Here is a 23,010-nt window from a genome sequence, read left to right as displayed (position 1 = left end):
TCGGCTCGTATCCCGAATTTGAGCTCGGGTGTCGAACAGAAATTTCGCTCGCGTCGCACCTCGTAACTTGGAATACTCGCATGTGAAGCAGCTGGTATCTAGAGGTACTACTGTACTTTATGACATAAAAATGGTCATAAAATATTTTGTGATGTAATATATAATGTCATATTTTTTTCTTCCCATGGTCAACTCCTCATGTTTGATTGTGCTATACAGTTCAACCTGAACTACTTTCAAAGCAGATACATCTCTTGATATCCCTAAATTTTTAAGATCGTTTCAACTGCGTTAAAAGCTCTGTCATTTTTGAAGGCATTGAGAAATCTGATAAGAAAATATCTCTAGTGGAAATTGAAAAGGAAGAGTGTTTGCTTTTGTGTGGTCTAAAGCTCTACCAAGCCCTTTTATCTCTGATGGACATCTAGAAAAGAAAGAGATTATGGAAAAAGTGATGCGCTAAGAAGCACAGTTTTACAAATGGCGCTTCCGTCTCACATCTTCATTAAATTGTGTACCTTGTTAGGGCAAATGTGCCCTAAAAGCTTGCTCTAAAAGTACCTCAGAAAGTGGCGAGTGGAAAATGTTTGCCCCTGCCATTAAAATATTACGAACAAGGCAGAGCCTTGTTAAAAGCCTCTCTGAAAGTATCTCCTGAGTGTATCTCCTCAGTGGCAAGCTTCGAGCAGAGAGATAGCTATTTTACATGTAATTTGCAGACTGTTTTGTTTAATGGATCAGTTAACGATCTGAGTCAGGTTGTTTACTGAAGTAAGCCGGATTCCCTGCCAAACACATTTCTGTTGGAAGACTTCAGGCTTACCGAGAAGAGGAGGGGCATCTGTAGCAGGAATCAGAAAACAGGATCTGTAGCATCAGAGTTCATTACAAACAGGGTATAGGACCAGGGTTGAGAAAGAAATGGAGCAACAAGCAGCCAAAGCATCAGAGAAAAATGCTATCTAAGTCAGAAGGAATATAATAACTGCTGGTATCTTCCCACCGTCCAAGAAGAATGGCACATCCAACAAATAGAAGACCAGAAAACTCCAAAATTGTAAGACTTGCTTGTATATCTACTAGCAGCTACCAAAACTCATTATGCTTGTTGCTTTTAAGGTAGTATTCTTCATTATCCCTACTGAATGCGTTTTGTGAATTCAGTATACTAGTGACGTCTTCACTCTTTACTTATTAAATGGGGTGAATAGGAAGAAAGAACTCTTTTTGACCATACTTCCAGGTCCAGTTCTTGTGGTTATGGCAAGGATGCTTTCCCACAAAATTGAATCTATAGAAAACCCACAAAACCACTGGCATTCATCAATTATGAAGCCCCTGCCAAACCCCATAGAAAATTTCTATAAAACTATGTGGGTTAGGTGTATATGTTTACTCCTGTTCCATCATGTTCTCATCAGATGCTAAATAATAATAACAATAAGTGGTATTCATGAATTTTGACTGGCATGCTACTCTTTTAGTAAAGTATGAAGAAATAAGTTGTCGTAGATTCCCTTCTCTACCTAATCAGCCCTTCCTTCCTGCCTGCCTGCCTGCCTGCCTGCCTGCCTGCCTGCCTGCCTGCCATATTCCAAGGATACCCAGGAAATTTCCCTTCTGGTTACACAAAGATATGAATCTTAGAAGTATTGTATATTTTGATGAATGCATGACAAGTGACAATGATTTAATTAAGAAATGTTTAACTGTGCAAAGAGTAAGATTTAATCTCTCAGCCATGCCCAGTGCAAATTGAATCAAGGAAAGAAAAAGATGGTGTTGGTCTACATTTTGTTTTGACTTTTCTGGCTTGCGCCTGTTTTAATGTTTAAACTTTTCTAGTTCTTTGAATCACTTTGACACTGAATTGTATTTTAGATGGTAAGATGTTTTGTAAAGGGCTGGTTTCCAGCTGAGGCAGTTTTCAATAATTGCACTCCCCACCACCACCAATATAGATGCTCTGAGTCTATATTTGAATGGTTTTAAGCAGAAATTGTATTGAAGATGCTGTCATTTCGCCTCAAATAATTTCAGTTCCTGGTATTTTTGGATAGGTCTTCATATATATTTTTTTCTTCTAGGACACCAGGTGGCAGCACCAGAAGTGGCAATATTTTTACATTTTGGGGCTTTTTGTCCTCTCAAATAAAAGCAAATATCATACATGCAAACTCATGCCATGACACTATTTCATAATCTCAGGGGAATTCTCGGTCTTAGAGTCCATCCATCTTAAATTGCTGAGATTAAGAAGCATAGCACTGTAGTATATTACCCAAAAGAAAATATGCATTTGAAGCAATATTCTATGTACAAATATTTTATGTATTAATTTACATCCGCCGCCTTTATCATTTTAATGAATAACTCAAAGTGACTAATATAGCTAACGCTCCATTCTCTCCTATTTTCCCCACAACAAGAAGTCTGTGAGGTGAGTTGGACTAACAGAGAGTGCCTGGCCCAAGATTTCAGGCCTAAAGTGGGACTTGAATGCACCGTCATCTGGTTTCTAGGCCGATGCCTTAAAACGATTGATTCTGGTGTAAAGCTAGTTCCTCACTCCAGCTAAGAATTAAATTCTATTGTGCTCCTTATTGGTATTATTTCTCACTAAGTAGCTTATTGCTATTTTTTTTCTTTTGGTTAGTGAATTGCCTTTTCAGTTAATCATAAACTCTTATTTAAAAAGTAAACAAAACTTAAAAATCAAGATATTTTGTGCTCCATCTTCTTTTACTTCTTCTTGTGTTGTAGGACTGGCATTTGCCCACCATCTCATCCTCTGCATCAGCTCATCATATGGTATGCAGACTGACTAATGCCTCTGTCCTAATTTTTGTCTGTGGGTTCTGAGATATTTGAGGGATTCATACTGGCATATATGGTAGTATTATTATTTTTTTCAGCATAAATGCAGTTTGTTTGTTTGATTGTTTTATTTGATGCGATTTATATGCCAAGACGGGCTACAAGAATGGTGGAAGGCCTTAAGCATAAAACGTATCAGGAAAGACTTAATGAACTCAATCTGTATAGTCTGGAGGACAGAAGGAAAAGGGGGGACATGATCGAAACATTTAAATATGTCAAAGGGTTAAATAAGGTTCAGGAGGGAAGTGTTTTCAATAGGTCTTCATATATATATTTTCTTCTAGGACACCAGGTGGCAGCACCAGAAGTGGCAATATTTTTACATTTTGGGGCTTTTTGTCCTCTCAAATAAAAGCAAATTTCATACATGCAAACTCATGCCATGACACTATTTCATAATCTCAGGGGAATTCTCGGTCTTAGAGTCCATCCATCTTAAATTGCTGAGATTAAGAAACATAGCACCATAGTATATTACCCAAAAGAAAATATGCATTTGAAGCAATATTCTATGTAGAAATATTTTATGTATTAATTTACATCCGCCGCCTTTATCATTTTAATGAATAACTCAAAGCGACTAATATAGCTAACACTCCATTCTCTCCTATTTTCCCCACAACAAGAAGTCTGTGAGGTGAGTTGGACTAACAGAGAGTGCCTGGCCCAAGATTTCAGGCCTAAAGTGGGACTTGAATACACCGTATTCGATCAAAACATTTAAATATGTTAAAGGGTTAAATAAGGTTCAGGAGAGAAGTGTTTTTAATAGGAAAGTGAACACAAGAACAAGGGGACACAATCTGAGGTTAGTTGGGGGAAAGATCAGAAGCAACATGAGAAAATATTTTACTGAAAGAGTAGTAGATCCTTGGAACAAACTTCCAGCAGACATGGTTGGTAAATCCACAGTAACTGAATTTAAACATGCCTGGGATAAACATATATCCATCCTAAGATAAAATACAGAAAATAGTATAAGGGCAGACTAGATGGATCATGAGGTCTTTTTCTGCCGTCAGTCTTCTATGTTTCTATGTTTCTATCCCTCTGAGGACTCGGGGCAGCTTACTAAAACTCTAGGACCATTAAAAAACACTCATTCCCATTCAATCACTAACATACAGAGTCTAATGACCCCAAGCCTGGCAGCATAAATGAGTCTTCAGACTCTTACGGAAGGTGAGGAAGGTGGGGGCAGTGCGAAACTCTAGGAGGAGCTGATCCCAGGAGGCCAGAGCCCCCACAGAGAAGGCTCTTCCCCTAGGTCCTACCTAACGACATTGTCTAGTTGACGGGACCTGGAGTTGTGCTGCTGACACTGCCTGGATTGACATATTACACTAAAACAGGTCCTTTTTGGCCGCAGTCACTGAGTGATAATAAACTCTGATTAACAAGCCACAACAATGGTATCATTCAATGCAATAAAGCAAAACCATGCACACACACACAGCCTACTTGCTTTTGGAGTATGTTTTTTCTTCCATTCTCATTCCGTATTTCCTGTCATTGACAGAGTAGAGAGCTTTTTGTGCTCACGTATGGTGCTTTGGTAGCCCAACTGTGTAAGGATTATGAAAAGGACGAAGATGTAAACAAATATTTGGACAGCATGTAAGTATAAGATGGCAAGAAGCAGCCTGACAAATTTGAGGGAAAATGGCTAGTTATCTTTTCTCTGTTCTTCAATCTGTTTACTTGAGTGTAGATAACAGCTTGGAAAATGGCTGTAGGATTTTGTTTCTACTCTACAACAGTGTTTTTCAACCAGTGCTGTGGAACATGGTCAGGTGTGCCGCGAGAGGGGAGTGAGAAAGAGAGAGAGAAAGAGAAAGAAAGCAAGAAAGAGAAAAAAAGAGAGAGAGAAAGGGAGCAAGAAAGAAAGAGAAAGCAAGAGAGAGAGAGAAAGAAAGCGAGAGAGAGAAAGAAAGCAAGAGAGAGAAAGAGAGGAAGGGAGAGAGAGAGAAATGAGAGAAAAAAGGGGAGAAAAAAAGAAACGAGAAAATGATTGAGGCAGAGAATGAGAGGGAAGAGAGAGAAACAAAAGAGAGAAGTGACTTGATTTAAAGCATATGATAAAAAGCACCCAAAGAATAAGAGAGAGAAAAATCCCAGCCCTCACCTATTTTTGGAAATGGTTCAAGAGTGTATACACACACATACACACATACACAGGGTGGGGGATAATATGTACTGTCTTAGAGTGTCATTTTGTGTCATTTTGGTTGGTGGTGTGCCCCAGGATTTTGTAAATGTAAAAAATGCCGCAGCTCAAAAAAGGTTGAAAATCACTGTTCTACAATATGTTTTGAAGCTGACCATCCAATCTTCTGTATTTTACTGAGCTCAGAATGCTTCAAAAATTCAAATATCACTATCAGCCGGAGGTGTCAAACTCAAGGCCTGTGGGCTGGATCTGGCCCACAGAGTGGTTAGATCTGGTTCGTGGGGCTGCCCCGGAAACAGTGAAGGACTGGTCCGCGGAACCTCTACTATTGAAAATGGAGCTCACAAGTTTGGCATCTTATCTATGTATTTTATCCTGCCTTTATGCTTGGAACAACATGCACCATGTGTCCTGTTTATATTCACATCAAATGTCAGGAAGTTAATCTGACACCTCTTCATCTTTTTTCTCTCTTTTCTCCTTGGTCAGGGGATACAGCATCGGCATCAGATTGGTTGAAGATTTCTTGGCTCGCTCTGCTGTGAAGAAATGCCGCAGTTATTCTGAAACTACAGAAATAATTGCACAGGTACCCAAAGATGCTAAGCCAAATTCTTACCACTTCATTTCCAGTCTGGCCCCCTAAGCAGACTATAACCCAGAAGAAAGGAAGGAAGGAAATAAAGGGAAAAAAAGGGAAAAAAAGGAAGGAAGGAAAGAGAGAACGAAAGGGAAAGAAAGAAAGAAAATAACCCAGAAAGAAAGAAACAGTAAACTATTACCCAGAAAGATTGATTCACAAGGTTAGCTTTAATGTAAAGAAGGTAAGAGTTACTATACAGAATCAGAGAAACTGAATAAGCCCAAAACATCGGTACTCATTTATTATTGAATTGATTAAAGGTCTCCAAGAGCTGGAGGATAGAAGACCAAAGGGCTATCCATCCATTTCCCAAGTGAGATTGACATTAAAATATCTATCTTGCTCATCATTAGTAATATTTTCAGATATCCCTATTTCTTTCTTTCAAACCCAGAGATCTCTTATTTTTCCTTTTTTATATGTGTTAGACTCCAATTTGTGTGATTTCCAGCTAATCGAAATATTGGTGGGAAACTCTGAATTTATAATCCAAGAGATTTATAATTTGAAAGAGATTTAATTGGCCTTATGATTGCACCATTTGCAATACCATAACAAATAGCATTACCAATTAAAGAGTTAGTAAGGTATTTTTTAACAAATATGCCTCTTTCAGTACTTTGAAAATTATTTTCTTCAAATTCTTATAATTCTTATATTTCCATCTCATCATATCAGAAAGTTTGTAGTCTTTTGTGATTCTTCATTTATACTCTTTTAAAATAATCTAATCCAGTTCACCAAGTTTCACAAATACATCCTAAGCCAGTCCAAATCAGTTCAAATAGCACTTTTTTGAGTTTCTTTTTAGCTCCAAGATAACTCTTTCTGTTCAAGGTTAGTCTCAGTTGTCAACATGGATAGATTACCACAGTCTGATATAATTAGTCTTCCAACCAGTAAGTGGCATTATCTATTCCAAATAATACACCCCATTTTTTCTTTACAAAATATATTCTTTGTTTATTAAAATTCACTTAGTGTTAAAATATTCTCTTCCAAATTTTATTTTCCAGTCACTTTCAATCCTTTTAGTTTCTCCCAGTCTTTAAAAAAGAAGTCCTCAAAATTGGGCTTTTGTTTTCTCTATGATTTTTCAACTTGCTAGATAGCTGCTGTCTCTATTTTAAAGCACTTTTCTTTCCTGTTGGATTTTTAACTCCTCTTCTAATTCTTTAGGTTGGCCAAGCACTCACCAGCTTTTATTCCTTCTCTTCTCTCTCCTGCACGTGCTTCTATCCTGTGCTCAAGATGACTCACAGTCTCTTAAACAATCCTTCTGTTTCCGGCTACCATAGCTAGGATAACAGCAGGTTGTCTTCCGCAGCTGCTGACCAAGAGGCTGGTGTAGGTTCCCTGGGAGGTTTTCACACACACCCAGTCCACCCACAGGTGCCTGTCTATTTCCTTTCCCCTCCACCTAGTACCAACTTATACCGGGTCACTAGGTGGCTGGGATTCAGGGTTCCCTGGTGGAGCACGGGGAACTCTGTGCCACTGGGGCATTGGCCATGCCCCTCCTCCTTAGTATAGTTTCCTTGACTTGTTCTTCCTCCATCACCTGCTCCAGAAGGAAGTGGTATATGTTTTTTAATCATTTTATCTTCTCTTTCTAATAATTTTTTATCTAATTCTGTAAACTCTGTTTTTATACCCGGATCTTTTTTGTTTCCTTTATCATGATTGCAATTGAAGATATGCCCACCATTCCAGTTCTGTACCTTCTTCCTGAAGATTTTTCCTTGACTTCAATTCTCCTCTCTTGTCTATTCATTATTACTTTTCTTGGTTGTATGAACTTTGGATGTAGGTACACTTCCAATGTTGATATCCAATTCGGGAGTTGCATATAAATTTGTTGCTTAATTTTTACCCAAACATCTATTAACGCTCACCTGATATAGTGCCTCCGGAAGTATTGGTGAACCTTGTATTTTTCTTCGCAAAGTATAATGTGCAACCCTATCTGTGTATCATGGCTTTCCAATCTTAGTAATCTCCTATTTTTTAATTGTATCCAATCCCGCATCCATGTTAATATTTTTCCCAGTCCAGGAGACCAAATCTACCCTTCTCCTTAGAATCCTGTAATTATTTTAACTTAATCTTCACATTTTTCCCTTGCCAAATGAATTTAAGTACATTTTTTTTAATATATAAAAAAATCCTTGTCATTTTAATTGGTATGCATTGAAATAGGAATACTATTTTAGGTAGCACGTTCATTTTAATTACTGTTATTCTTCCCATAAAAGAAAGCTTGTTTGTCCACCTATCCAAATCAATTTTAATCTGCTCAATTAATTGAGTGTGGCACACCTTGCTGTTAATTGAATCCCTAGATATCATATTTTCTTGGTAGTCTAAATGTTTAATCTGTCCACTAATTCATGTTCATGTTCTTTGGTCATATTCTTAACAAGCATTTTAGTTTTTTCTCTGTTTATCTTTAGACCTGCCACTTCACCATATTCGCCCAGTACTTCCATCAGCCTTGCCCCTGATTGCAAGGGCTCTTCAGGTCATCTGTGGAATCTTACATTTTAAACATTTCTTTCGCAATCTCTAATCCTTTGATTTGACCATCTTTCTGAATTGTTCTAGTTAATACCTCCAGTGATAATACAAACAGTAACAGGGACAGTGGGTAACCTTGTCTTGTGCCTTTTTCAATTTGGAAACTTTTAGTTGTTTCTTCATTAATTATTACTTTGGATGCCTGTTTTGAATAGATTGCTTTGAACATATTTATAAAGTTCTTCCCAAAGTCCATATAAACCAGTTGGTTAACTGGTTGGTGTGCTTTTTTATGGCTTTTGGGTGTTAGGTGTCCATTTTAAGTCTTGAGATATGATAGAACCTAGAAACTTGAATGACTCTACTGTTAAGTATTGGAGGTTTTCTTCTAAAGTCCATCACCATTTCTATAGTTTTGAATGTATTTAGTTCAAGGCTGTTCTGGTTGCGCCACAAGGCTAGTTGTTCAATCTCCCATCTGTATGCAGATTAATCATTATCTTGAATGATACCAATTACTATTGTACTGTCTGCAAACTTTAGTATTTTAACAGAAGGATCTTTTGACAGTATGATGTATGAAAAGAAGAGAAGTGGAGAGAGCACACAGCCCTGGGGACTTCTGTGCTAATTGTGCAGGTATCTGATGTCATTTTGCTTAGCTTCACCTGTTGCTTCCTGTCTGTTAGAAAGCTTATGATCCATTTACAAGTGTGGTCAGGTACCACTAGCTGGTTTAGTTTAATTAGAAGAGTGTCTGGAATGATGGTATTAAATGCTGAGCTGAAGTCTACAAAGAGGACCCTTGCATAGGTCTTTGGAGATTCATAATGTTGTAGGTTGTGGTGAAGAGTCATATTAACAGCATCATCTGTCGATCTATTTGTTTGATAGGCAAATTGCAAGTGGTCTAACAGCAGATCCGTGATGGTTCTCAGATGACCAAACATTACTCTTTCAAAGGTCTTCATAACTACAGATGTTAGAGCAACCGGTCTAATGTCATTCAGTTCCTTGATGGAGGGTTTCTTGGCTCTGGGATGATAGTAGAGCATTTGAAGCAAGAAGAAACATAGCACATCTCTAGTGATTTATTAAAGATGCAAGTGAAGATAGTGGCCAGCACACGTTTTTAAGCAAGAAGGAGTTATCTTGTCTGGGCCTGGAGCTTTTCCTGGTTTTGTCTGTGAAATTGGTCTTGCACTTCCTTTATAGTATATAGTATATTTTGCTATATATTTTTTAATTCACTGTGTTTGCTGGAATTCTTCATCCTTTTAGCACAGACCTTTTAAGAAAAAAGGGCTTTGTAGACCAAAGGAAGAACATCTAAGCTTTTGATGAAAAAATATATTGGTTATGATTCTTCTAAGATCTGTTATTTCCAGGATTAAACAAAGATTAATTAGTTATTTTGACTTTTGGGGTTTTTTGTAATTTTTCCTGTTGTGGTGATTTGAGCTCAGTAGATGTTAAAAACTTGACAATGGCCAAAATATTGTACCAGAAGAAACCACTGCATTCCAATTCCAATAAAACAAAAGAGAAGACTAAGAAGAAGCAAGTATAATTGTCTTCTAGAATAGAACATCAAAGTGGCCATCACCAATCCATTAATAAAAAACAACATACTATGCTTTCTATTCTTAGAGGAGCCTAAATATTTTGAAGAAACTTGGCAGACAGGCAAAAAGTCTTCAAAGGGTATAAAAGCCTCACTTCAAACCTAGAAATTATTCAACAATACAGACATTAAGTCTATCAACCCAAGTAGCTCATGTATAATTCATTCCCTAGACATTGTTTTAGATTGTCTAATACCACCTCCCATAACTTAAAATCAGTAGAATGGTTTTCTGGTGCCTTTTTAATAGAATAAGATCCTACTGAGTTTTCAACAGAAACTAAATCCACTGTACAGAATGAACGTGACCTGGCTAGCCTGCAAAAATTGTTGTGTTTAGAGATCTGTGGCTATGTCTATTGATCCAGGAAGGTTTAATTATATTCCATCAAACCATACAAACCTGTTCCTGAAGATAGCTAAGCCCTGTCACAGAGCTGATGAATAACAACAGACAGCTCCATTGCCTTCTGTAGGGCTGTGTGAATCAAGGGGAAGTAACATTAATAAAGAAAATAAGTCACTTCTCAGACTTTAAGAAGGAATAGAATATTACACAAGTGCAGCTCTATAAATAATACAGGGGTGAAATGTTCCCAGTTCGGGCAGGCTAGTCAGTTGTTGTAGAGCCGTTAGTGATCACAGTGTGAGGCTTCCCCCACCCATCCAAACACCGCCATTTGGGTTCTTTTAACCTCTGCACATGTACAAAACGCTTTGTGTGTGCATTTCACCCTGCTATGATTTCAACAAAGCAGATAGTAGGAATACTGGAGGGGAAATGCATTAATATAACTGGAAAGGATTTGTAACTCAAGTCCAGATAAAATCGGACCTAATTAAAGTGATGCATCTCAACTTCTGGCTTTTTAGGTATTGAGCATAAACTTCCTGACTGAGGTCTAGATAAGGTTAAGGAACTAAGAACTGATCTAACCATTGTAGAGACAACTTCAGCATATATCCAATATTATAAAATTCACTCCTTCTTTAACCAAAGGTTCAGTAGAGATTTTTGGTATAGAAGATAAGCTCCATATCCCCCAATATGCTAACAGCAGAAGTTGACCTCAAATTTAATACAGGCAGTTCTCAACGTACAGTCACAGTTGAGCCCAAAATTCATGTTGCTAAGTGAGAAATTTGTTAAGCGAGTTTTGCTCCATTTTATGACTTTTCCTGCCACATTTGTTACGTGAATCACTGAAGTTGTTTAATTAGTAACATGGTTGTTAAGTGAAGCTGGATTCCCCATTGACTTTTCTTGTCAGGTGGTTGCAAAAGGGGATCACATGACCCTGGGACACTGTGACCATCGTAATTATGAACCCGTTGTCAAGCACTTGAATGTAATCATAGGGATGCTGCAACAGTCATAAATATGAACAATAGTCATAAGTCACTTTTTTCAAAGCTGTTATAACTTTGAATTAAATGAACTGTTTTAAGCCGAGGACCATCTATACCAGTGTTTTTATTTATTTATTTATTTATTTACCCTCTCTGTTCTTATAATCCTATGATAAAAAGAAAGGAATAAGAATGTTTTTCCTCTATTTCCATTGTCCCTTTTGACTCAGATCCTTGAAATGTTCCATTCATTCATTTGCTTCATTGGAATATAGAATGCCTAAGCTGTTTTAGCTTTTGTCTTGTCAAAGTGCAACAAACTCAACATGTTTCCATGGAACACTTCAGATGGCGTGTTTGGGTTTGAGAATTAAAACAAAACATATCTTCTATTTTGTGCAGAACTCCAGAAAGAAGCATGACTCTAAACAGACATAGCCAATAAGTGTGCCTGGATTACTTTTTCTTTTCTTTTTACGCAATAACCAGGGGAGTTGTTTTCATTCAGACTGTGAATTAATTTCTTTCCAGCTGAAATCCTGACGATCACATACACATGCTGCTCTAGAGTGAGCTTCAGAGGAGAAGAGCCCCCATTGGCATCATTGTGAATTCTCACTCCCCAGCCTCACCCCCAAAATTATTGCAAATGAAAAAATAAGTTTTGTGAACTTGATGCTAAGGAGGCTGTAACATTAATCCTCTTGCCATTCAGTAGTTCCTTTAATGAAAATCCCCAATCCCAGTATTTGAGAGGCTGCCACAAAGAGGAGGGGGCTCAAGTTATTTTCGAAAGCACCAGAGCGCAGGACAAGAAACAATGGATGAAAACTAATCAAGGAGGGAAGCCAAATGGAATTAAGGAGAAACTTCCTAACAGTGGGCACAATTAACCAGTAGAACAGCTTCCCTTTAGACATTGGTGGTGCTTCATCATTGGAAGTTGTTAAGTTGTTAAGAACAGACTGGACAGCCACCTGTATGAAATGGTATAGGGCCATGAGGGCAAACCTATTACACACGTGCCATAGGTGGCATGTGGAGCCATATTAGAGGGCATGCAAGTGTTGCTCTATGTAAGGGATAGGCAAGGTTGGCTCTTCTACGACCTGCGGACTTCAACTCCCAGAGTTATTCATTCATTCATTCATTTGTTTATTTATTTCATTGGATTTATATGCCTCCCTTCTCCGAGGACTAGGGGCAGCTCCCAGCATGTACAAAAAAACAAGAAACAATAATAGCAATCCAATTAATATATTAAAAAACAGTCTTTAAAATTCTAATTACTGTATACATGGTATGTTTGTATGTATGTTTGGTTTTTATATATTAAGAGGTTTTAATTTGCTTTTAGTATTGGATTTTATTGTATATTGTTCATGATTGTTGTTAGCCGCCTCGAGTTTTCGGAGAGGGGCGGCATATAAATCCAATAAAACTTGAAACTTGAACTAATTAAAAAAAGAAAAACCATCAATATCATTCATTCAACAATCAAACTAAAGCATTCATTGGTCAGGGAGGAAGATCTAAGGAACCCTAGGCCTGGCGGCAAAGATGAGTTTTTAAACTCTTCCGGAACGCGAGAAGAGTGGGGGCAGTGTGAATCTCCAGAGGGAGCTGGTTCCAGAGGGCCGGGGCCCCCATAGAGAAGGCTCTTTCCCTAGGTCCCATCAGCTGACATTGTTTGGTCAATGGGACCCTAAGGAGACCAACTCTGTGGGACCTCACCAGTCTCTGGGATTCATGCAGCAGAAGGCGGTCTCGGAGATAGTCTGGTCCTATACCATGTAGGGCTTTATAGGTCATAGCCAACACTTTGAATTGTGTCCGGAAACAGATTGGTAACCAATGCAGTCCGTGAAGTAATGGTGAATTCCTGAGCCAATCATGTTAGCTCAGAAATTTTGGAAATTGAAGTCCATGTATCATAGAAGAGCCAACTTTGCCTACCCCTGCGCTATATCAATGCCAGGCCAGTGTGCATGGACGCACTAGCCACCTTCCTTGTCCCCAGAGTGCAAAAAACCACCCAACTGGCAAAGTGGAAGTTCAGAAAAACAGACTTCCAGTTTTCCTATTGTGCTGTTTATCGCACTCTGGGGCTTCAGGAAGCTTTCCTGAAGGCTCCAGAGTGCAAAAAACAGTACAATGGGCAAACTAGAAGTCCTTTTTCCCAAAATTTGGTTTGCCCATTTGGCCATTTTTTCACCGTCCCAGGCTTCAGTGAGGCCTATGTGCATGTGTGGAGATGAGGGGGATTGTGTACATGTGCAGGGACAGCATGGGTATGGGGGGGGGGGGAGGAATGGGTGTGAACACATGAGCGCATACTAGGCGCGCGCACACACACCTTTTTGGTAGGCGAACCAAAAAAAAGGTTCGCCATCACTGGTGTAGGATCTCCTGCTTCAGCATGGGGTTGGTCTTGAAGACCTCCAAGGTCCCTTCCTGCTCTATTCTGATTGATTGGTTGAATGCTTGAATGATAATTATGATTCCTAATGGTAATAAATAAAAGAAATGTCCAAATTTATTTAAGATAGCTTATGGTTTGACACAGTGATGACATGGCACACATTTTTCATTTCATTGTCAGGTTGCTTTTAAGATGTATCTGGGTATCACCCCTACTGTGACTTGCAACAATGCAATGGGAAATGAGTTTTCTCTCATTCTGGCCAAGAATCCCTTAGTAGACTTTGTGGAGGAGCTACCAGCAAGTCGATCATCTCTTTGCTATTGCAACCTATTGTCTGGGACTATCAGAGGCGCTCTGGAAATGGTAAGAAAATGGATACTGGCTCTTCTAACTGTGCCTTTTTCTGTCCCCACCCCCACCCCATACCCAGAATAGCCTCATACTTATTTGTTCCTAACCATGAGGCTTCCCTAGTGGCAATATACATGCATAACATGACACAACCTCCAGCATTTGGTACGGGCATTGTAACAGCTATGTAAAAGATGGAGTGTGCATTGCATCACATTGCAAGGCCTTCATTGTAAGCCCCTCTCCACTTTCCTTGCTCCCCCTGGGGGCACGTGATCAATTGTGTGATTATACTGTTCTGTCGGGCTCTCTGGTAGACTCCTCCCAAAAATTCACAGGTACAAATTTGGGACAGATACACGTTTGAAAATTCAAAACAATGTTCTTTATAATGAAAATTCACTTAAACCAAGCCCTCTTTTGGTATAGCAAAGAGCACTTGTCTCCAAACAAACTGGTAATTTGTACAAGTCCCTTATCAGTTCTGTGATACTTAGCTTGCAGCTCTGAGGCAATTCACAGTCCTTCTTCTTTCACAAAGTGAAACACACTTTGCTCTGGTTTAGTTTCAAAGCGGGGAAAAATCAGCACACAAAAGATCAAAGTCAGTAAAGCAGTCACGAAACACAACGATCAGATAATCCTCCACAATGGCCAAACCCACAGGCTGCTATTTATAGCAGCCTCACTAATTACCACAGCCCCACCCAACCACAGGTGGCCTCATTTTCTTTGATAATAATCTCTCAGTTGTTGTTGCCTATGCATCGCTCTCGGCATGCGTGGCCATATCATTAACTCTTGTTCTGAATCCAAGGAGGAGCTAGATAATTGATTTCCTTCTGAGCTGTCTGCCACACTCTCCTGCTCCCTGTCACTCATGTCTTCTTGGTCAGAGAAACCTTCATCAGCAGATTACACCAGGGGCAAAACAGGCCTGCGGCATGTGGATGTCTCCCCCACATCCACAGTCCTTGGGACAGGAGCTGGGCCAGAGCTAACCACAACATATGCTAAGCATAATTTTGGATCATCCTGTTGTATAAATTCACCTATTATGGTTTGTAACCATGGCTTAGTACAAACCTAGCCACATAATCCTTGGCTATTGTTTGTGTGTGTGTGGTGAATTGTGTTGGTGAATTACAATTCACCAGTCAGTCAATTCACCAGTGTTAGTGACTCCCTGGATTAATCCTTACAGTTTTCTTGGCAAGATATTCAGAAGTGGTTTGCAATTGCTTTCTTCCTAGAGTGAGTGACTGTCCCAAAGACAGCTGATTTTATTTTTAAGGTTCATTTACCATATTAGCAACTGGATCTTATATAGGAGGTGTAGAAATGGTGCCCTAAAAATTGGAAGGCGAAGGTAAACCCAGTAAGTATAATAGTATATGAGTATTTAGCAGTACTGTATACATTTTGATCTTCACCCATGTTTTCAGCACCAGGTAAAAGCTTTATTCTTTTTTCAAGCCTAATTTGATGGAATCTCAGAATATATGTTTAACAAATAAATAAAATACCCCATTGTCGTATGCCTTTCCTGCCATTGTGCGCCTTTGTCCTGGTAACACCTATTTAACTTATCATTTTCAGATACATCTAGCAGCTGAAGTAATTTTCCTTCAAGACACTCTGAAAGGAGATGATGTGACAGAAATCCAAATCACATTCTTGAAGAAGGCTGAAACCAAGAAATACAAGAGAAATAAATGAAACTGTTATCTGAAATAATTATGTACATTATGCCGAAAAGTATGTAATTATGTTGCCAAGCCTTTGTAGCTGCCTACAAAGAGGGACGTTCTAACATAGGAAGGATCATTCACCCAGAACATGACTTTTGCCAGACTCATCCTCGAATACAGCTCATCTGTTTGGAACCCATATCGCATCTCAGACATTAACACCCTTGAAAATGTCCAAAGATACTTCATCAGAAGAGCCCTTCACTCCTCCACTCGAAATAGAATACCCTATGGGACTAGACTTTCAATCCTGGGCCTAGAAAGTTTAGAACTAAGACGCCTTAAACAAGATCTAAGTATTGCCCACAAGATCATATGCTGCAACGTCCTGCCTGTCGGCGACTACTTCAGCTTCAACCACAACAACACAAGAGCACACAACAGATTGAAACTTAATATTAACTGCTCCAAACTTGACTGTAAAAAATATGACTTCAGTAACCGAGTTGTCGAAGCGTGGAACTCATTACCGGACTCCATAGTGTCATCCCCAAACCCCCAACACTTTACCCTTAGATTATCTACAGTTGACCTATCCAGATTCCTAAGAGGTCAGTAAGGGGCGAGTACAAGTGCACTAGAGTGCCTTCCGTCCCCTGTCCTATTGCTCTCCTATATCTCCTATACCTTTCCTCTATTCCTATATCTCTTCTTCTATTCTTTCATTGATATGTTCTATTACTATATCTTCTTTTCTATTATTTCTTAGATATATTTTACTATGAGTATCTCCTCTATAACCTTCATCATGTATTTTACTATGTGTATATTGATATATACCCACTAAAACCCTCATTGTGTATTGGACAAAATAAATAAATAAATAAATAAATAAATAAAAATAAACATTTTTTTTCTAGTCCAGGCCATGCATGCCCATTCCTCTTGTTTGAGGAACAAGAAATTAGCATGCAACCCCCTCCCAGGGAATGTGTAGTGGTGCAAAATGTATTTATTACCAAAAACTAGATGGTGAATATCTGTAAAATCTCTGTCCCCCGAAAAATATCATTGCATGCTGCTTCATATTGGAGCTGTGCTACATTTGTTTCAGTGAAGTAAATTTGAGTGCAAGGCTGGAAAAAACAAAGTTTTCTTAGGAGTAATAATTCTCCTGAGGAATTGCGTGAGGTAACTTTCTGAGGCCAGAAAAGGAAATTCCATGAACTGTAATAAACAGAATTAAATGCAACCTCCTTTCCATGCAACTGTATTTGCATGAATTACTATTGTAATTCAGTTACTACTGCAACTCTACTTGCATATATTACTACTAATTCTGTAGTAGACAGAATTAAAAGCAACCAAACTTTTCCATGTTGGTTACAGCAGGAGTCTCCAAATTGCAATCATACTTCTCCAAATTAATGTCATGAGGTAGGCAATGTAGAAGAGGATAATGCAGCCCTAAAATAAGTTAAAGATGCTTTAGAACAAGGATCTCCAACCTAGGCAACTTTAAGCCTGGTGGACTTCAACTCCCAGAATTCCCCAGCCAGATTTGTTGGGAGTTGAATTCTGGGATTTGAAGTCCTCCTGGCTTAAAGTTTCCAAGGTTGGAGACCCCTGTTTTAGAACCAAAACGTAATAAATACTTAAGCTCCTAATACTTTTCCTCCCCAGGATCCCTGATACCATCCAAAGATCGCTTCCTTATTTTGACTCTTGCATTTCTTGAGTTACCTTCAAAATGATGCCCATATCTTTTGTCAGGGTTTTGACAGTCCTCTGCTTTCACTATCTCTGTTGATAAAAGGATTTGCTGATATTTTTTTAAATTTAATTATATGCTTTGGCTTTTAAGATGTGTATAATTTTAAATGGAAAGGGTGAATGAAATATATAAATATATTAACTGAACTAAATTGGGCATGAATTTAAGAAATTATATGAGAATGTAAAATATATTTTTGTGTTTGGAGATGATTATTCTGTCAAAAGCGAAAGTATGTGTTAAATAATTGCCTTCATTTATCTTCGAGATTTACCAAACTCTTCTTCTGACATAACATATAGTGAGGAAAAGGAGGATCAAAACTTAGCTAAGAAATTATGCAACTTTCATTATATAACTTTAACAGACACATGGCTTCTGAGAAATAAACCACTCAAAGACTTCCTGAGCAAAAATTCCTGGTTACTAGTTTTGTTTGCTTGTTTTTTAATAACCCTGTGGGATATTTCAATTTCCAAGAATCCTGATTTGCAGTATATGGCAGATGTATGGATGGATGCAATTACCCTATTTATTTATTCATTTATTTAACAAAAATTTATAAAGCCCTTTTAATCCATATGACTCAGAGCAGTTTACAAATGTAAAAGTACAGCAAAATAAATGCAACAATTAACATAAGGATGATACTCAAGATATTATGGTCACTCAAATAGCACTATGGACAAAAGAGTTGCTGGAACATAGTTGGACTTGCCTATACTTACCAAGGGTAAGATTTTGCACAAAATGGGGACTATTCCTATTGCTCTCCTATATCTCCTATTCCTTTCTTTTATTCCTATTTCTCTTCTTCTATTCTTTCATTGATATGTTCTATTACTATATCATCTTTTCTATTATTTCTTAAATATATTTTACTATGAGTATCTCCTCTATAACCTTCATCATGTATTTTACTATGTGTATATAGATATATACCCACTAAAACCGGCATTGTGTATTGCACAAAATAAATAATAAATTAAATAAATAAAACGTTCTGTTGCTGGTCCACCTATTATGAATCTCAGAAAGAGGGTAAACATTTCCACTAGCTATCACTTTTATCTTGAAACCTAAAATGTGCTTTAAAATAATTCAATTCTTGCATTTTCTATAAAATTGGAGGTAGGGGGAAAAGCCATTTAATCTGCATTTCAGTGCAAAGCATTCAATTTGCAGCTTCTTACAGAGGTTAACATATATCTTCTGAGTTCTAAATGCATAGTTTACTGAAAGGCATATTTTAAATATGCAATGTCACACCAAAATGGGGTGTATGGGGTACTCAGGGAGGGGAGCACCTCTCGTGTAGGGGCATGTTGTGTTCTTTTATGGCAGCTCTTTTAGGGAAGTTCGTTCACCTTTGATCCCCACCTGTCTGTCACTTAGCTCTCACCTGTGGCTCCTAGTAGCTGTAGCATGCGCAGCAGCCATACCCGGGAAATATCTTCAACAGGCTGGCCAAATGAGGCTGAGAGTAGCCGATGGATCACTGACCTTCAGCAAGATAGGGAATTGTCCATCCTGAGCATGTGAAGACAAATTCCAGCACAGTGGATGAAACTACTAGAATAGCTCAACGGTCATGAAGGCAGTCTATGGAAGTGATGTGGTATGCTAAGAGCACGGCAAGTCATGGAAGATGCCCTGGTCAACCATTAGGAGAAGGGAAACTGACTGCAAATCTCCACTACCTTGTGGCTATATCCATCATTGGAAAAGGCTTCAGGAGGCAAAATCCAGAGCCGGAGTCCTGGAAGCAGTTAATGACTGTGTACAGCCATGTTCTGATAACTCCTGCAATGTAGCTGGAACTAATAATATTGGCATTTGCCCCAGAGGCCCTCTGGAGGCTGGAAATGGCCTGTTACCCAACTTTTGGTGGGCCCAGTAGGCTCCTGTTTTGCCCTCCCCAGGCTCCAAAGGCTTCCCTGGAGCTGAGGAAGGACAAAAATACCCTTCCCCATCCCCTTGGAGGCTCTCTGGAAGCCAAAAACGCCCTCCCAGAGCTGTGTGAGCCAAAAATCAGCTAGCCAGCACACACATGCATGTTGGAGATGAGCTAGGACAACAGCTCGCATGCCAGCAGATATGTCTCTGTATGCCACCTGTGGCATCCGTGCCATAGGTTTGCCATAATTGAGCTAGGCTTTTGTCTGAAGCAAAAAAATTATCAATATGATAACATTCACTGATTTGTAAGACCATGATACTTTCCGAGAAACAGCCTGCTTTCCCCTGAACAATTTGAAAAGGATATCCTGTCATAAAAACAATATTATTTCCTGTCATAGATTTTTATATATATAAATAGTCCTTCTATATGTGTTGAACAGCACTTCTCTTTTTAAGTTAATTTGACTTGCCAGAATGTCTTATAGCAATAATTTTCAAACGCAGCTCTTTAATTTTTCTGGATTTCAACTCCCAAATGTCCTTAGCTAGCAGTTTGCTTGGGGAATTCTGAGAGTTGAAGTCCACAAATATTAAAAGTTGTTGAGGCTGAGAAATGCTAGATTCTAGATTAGTATTCAGACTTTTCCTAAAACTTTAATGTTTGCATTTACTTTGATTTTGGAAGTCTTGGGGACCTTTTGTTACAGACTTGGGAAGTTAGGGAATATACAGTGACATCAAGTCTTCATAGAGTTGGCTAAATTAAGCAAGAGCAGGCTGTCACAAACATTCATGATGTTAGCTCTTTAAAATTATAAATATCTATATCATTAATAATCAGAATATCTGAACACCTCTTCCAAAAACTGCCATATTTCAAAAAAGATGAAAAAACACAATAAATTGCAATAACACTAATAACAAAGGGAAATTCTCAAGTGCCATGAAGCCAGAACCAAATAGGATTCATCTTTTTCATCATTTCATTTCCACAAATTCAGCCATCTGCTCTAAACATTCATAAAGCTAAATTTACATCCTTGAGAAATGCAGTGGTTAGGAGTGGAAGTCTCCTAGGGGGGGAAAAAATTGAAATAATTCCTTTTGAGCTAGATTGCATTTTTAATGTCAAAAGATGAGAAAATCCTATTTGCTTTACTTAGAATTAAAAATTAAGAGAACCCATTTAATATTCTTTGTCCTGAGCATGATGATGAAAGGATAAGTGAAAGTAAAAAAGAGACTTCCCCTCCCCTACTGTATTTAACTATCCTGACTTTTAATATTACTGATAGGTTACATAGCAATTTTAAAGGCCTTACTTGTCACGAAGTATTAACTGCAATTCTAAACTCATTTGCCACACTAGTCTTGTAACTGGCTTGATGTAATATACTTCATTTCAGGAATCCTACTGAATATATACGGCTAAAAAAAATAGAGGGAACACTCAAATAACACATCCTAGATCTGAATGAATACTGTATTCTCATTGAATACAGTACTTCGTTCTGTACAAAGTTGAATATGCACAACAACATGTGAAATAGATTGTCAATCAATTGTTGCTTCCTAAGTGGACAGTTTGATTTCCCAGAAGTTTTATTTACTTGGAGTTATAGTGTGTTGTTTAAGTGTTCCCTTTATTTTTTTGAGCAGTGTACATAAAAATGTGGGAGAAATATTCATCTGTAAGCCACAGTTATGCGCATCAAATTCAAATACAAATCAGAAAAAGTTTCTTTATTAGGTACTTAACAACTAGTAATTTCAACATAATCCACATTAAGATGCCAACTCGATTTTTTTCATACTCTACCTGACTAGGGGAGCCCCCTGTTCTAGGATCGGGCCATCCGGACCCGATCTGATCGCAATTAGCGACCTTCGGAGGGGTAGAAGGAGTCTCGGGGCAGAGCCCTGCCGGTGGAGACTCCGCTGCGGTCTCTTCCAGACCGGAAGTCCTCCACTAGCTATCACTTTTATCTTGAAACCTAAAATGTGCTTTAAAATAATTCAATTCTTGCATTTTCTATAAAATTGGGGGTAGGGGGAAAAGGCATTTAATCTGCATTTCAGTGCAAAGCATTCAATTTGCAGCTTCTTACAGAGGTTAACATATATCTTCTGAGTTCTAGTTTACTGAAAGGCATATTTTAAATATGCAATGTCACACCAAAATGGGGTGTATGGGGTACTCAGGGAGGGGAGCACCTCTCGTGTAGGGGCATGTTGTGTTCTTTTATGGCAGCTCTTCTAGGGAAGTTTTTTCACCTTTGATCCCCACCTGTCTGTCACTTAGCTCTCACCTGTGGCTCCTAGTAGCTGTAGCATGCGCAGCAGCCATACCCGGGCAATATCTTCAACAGGCTGGCCAAATGAGGCTGAGAGTAGCCGATGGATCACTGACCTTCAGCAAGATAGGGAATTGTCCATCCTGAGCATGTGAAGACAAATTCCAGCACAGTGGATGAAACTACTAGAATAGCTCAACGGTCATGAAGGCAGTCTATGGAAGTGATGTGGTATGCTAAGAGCACGGCAAGTCATGGAAGATGCCCTGGTCAACCATTAGGAGAAGGGAAACTGACTGCAAATCTCCACTACCTTGTGGCTATATCCATCATTGGAAAAGGCTTCAGGAGGCAAAATCCAGAGCCGGAGTCCTGGAAGCAGTTAATGACTGTGTACAGCCATGTTCTGATAACTCCTGCAATGTAGCTGGAACTAATAATATTGGCATTTGCCCCAGAGGCCCTCTGGAGGCTGGAAATGGCCTGTTACCCAACTTTTGGTGGGCCCAGTAGGCTCCTGTTTTGCCCTCCCCAGGCTCCAAAGGCTTCCCTGGAGCTGAGGAAGGACAAAAATACCCTTCCCCATCCCCTTGGAGGCTCTCTGGAAGCCAAAAACGCCCTCCCAGAGCTGTGTGAGCCAAAAATCAGCTAGCCAGCACACACATGCATGTTCGAGATGAGCTAGGACAACAGTTCGCATGCCAGCAGATATGTCTCTGTATGCCACCTGTGGCATCCGTGCCATAGGTTTGCCATAATTGAGCTAGGCTTTTGTCTGAAGCAAAAAAATTATCAATATGATAACATTCACTGATTTGTAAGACCATGATACTTTCCGAGAAACAGCCTGCTTTCCCCTGAACAATTTGAAAAGGATATCCTGTCATAAAAACAATATTATTTCCTGTCATAGATTTTTATATATATAAATAGTCCTTCTATATGTGTTGAACAGCACTTCTCTTTTTAAGTTAATTTGACTTGCCAGAATGTCTTATAGCAATAATTTTCAAACGCAGCTCTTTAATTTTTCTGGATTTCAACTCCCAAATGTCCTTAGCTAGCAGTTTGCTTGGGGAATTCTGAGAGTTGAAGTCCACAAATATTAAAAGTTGTTGAGGCTGAGAAATGCTAGATTCTAGATTAGTATTCAGACTTTTCCTAAAACTTTAATGTTTGCATTTACTTTGATTTTGGAAGTCTTGGGGACCTTTTGTTACAGACTTGGGAAGTTAGGGAATATACAGTGACATCAAGTCTTCATAGAGTTGGCTAAATTAAGCAAGAGCAGGCTGTCACAAACATTCATGATGTTAGCTCTTTAAAATTATAAATATCTATATCATTAATAATCAGAATATCTGAACACCTCTTCCAAAAACTGCCATA

The 23,010-nt window shown here is 38.7% G+C and overlaps 2 protein-coding genes across 2 annotated transcripts in view; both read left to right on the top strand.

Moving 5' to 3' along the window:
- Positions 1-23,010, top strand: part of LOC139157052 (uncharacterized) — a 288,628-nt gene that overhangs the window by 61,046 nt on the left and 204,572 nt on the right. The window lies entirely within an intron of this gene.
- TRAPPC3L (trafficking protein particle complex subunit 3L) lies at positions 986-17,438 on the top strand. The gene is made up of 6 exons (XM_070739551.1): positions 986-1,057; positions 2,764-2,811; positions 4,400-4,497; positions 5,540-5,639; positions 13,787-13,972; positions 15,560-17,438. The coding sequence occupies exons 1-6, from the start codon at positions 1,016-1,018 to the stop codon at positions 15,677-15,679; spliced, it is 594 nt and encodes a 197-aa protein (XP_070595652.1). The 5' UTR covers positions 986-1,015; the 3' UTR covers positions 15,680-17,438.

This window comes from Erythrolamprus reginae, chromosome 1 (assembly GCF_031021105.1).
Source record: "Erythrolamprus reginae isolate rEryReg1 chromosome 1, rEryReg1.hap1, whole genome shotgun sequence".
NCBI classification, from domain to species: Eukaryota; Metazoa; Chordata; class Lepidosauria; order Squamata; family Dipsadidae; genus Erythrolamprus; species Erythrolamprus reginae.
The sequence above is the reverse complement of the archived record's forward strand: the minus strand, read 5'-3'. Positions and strand labels throughout refer to the sequence as shown.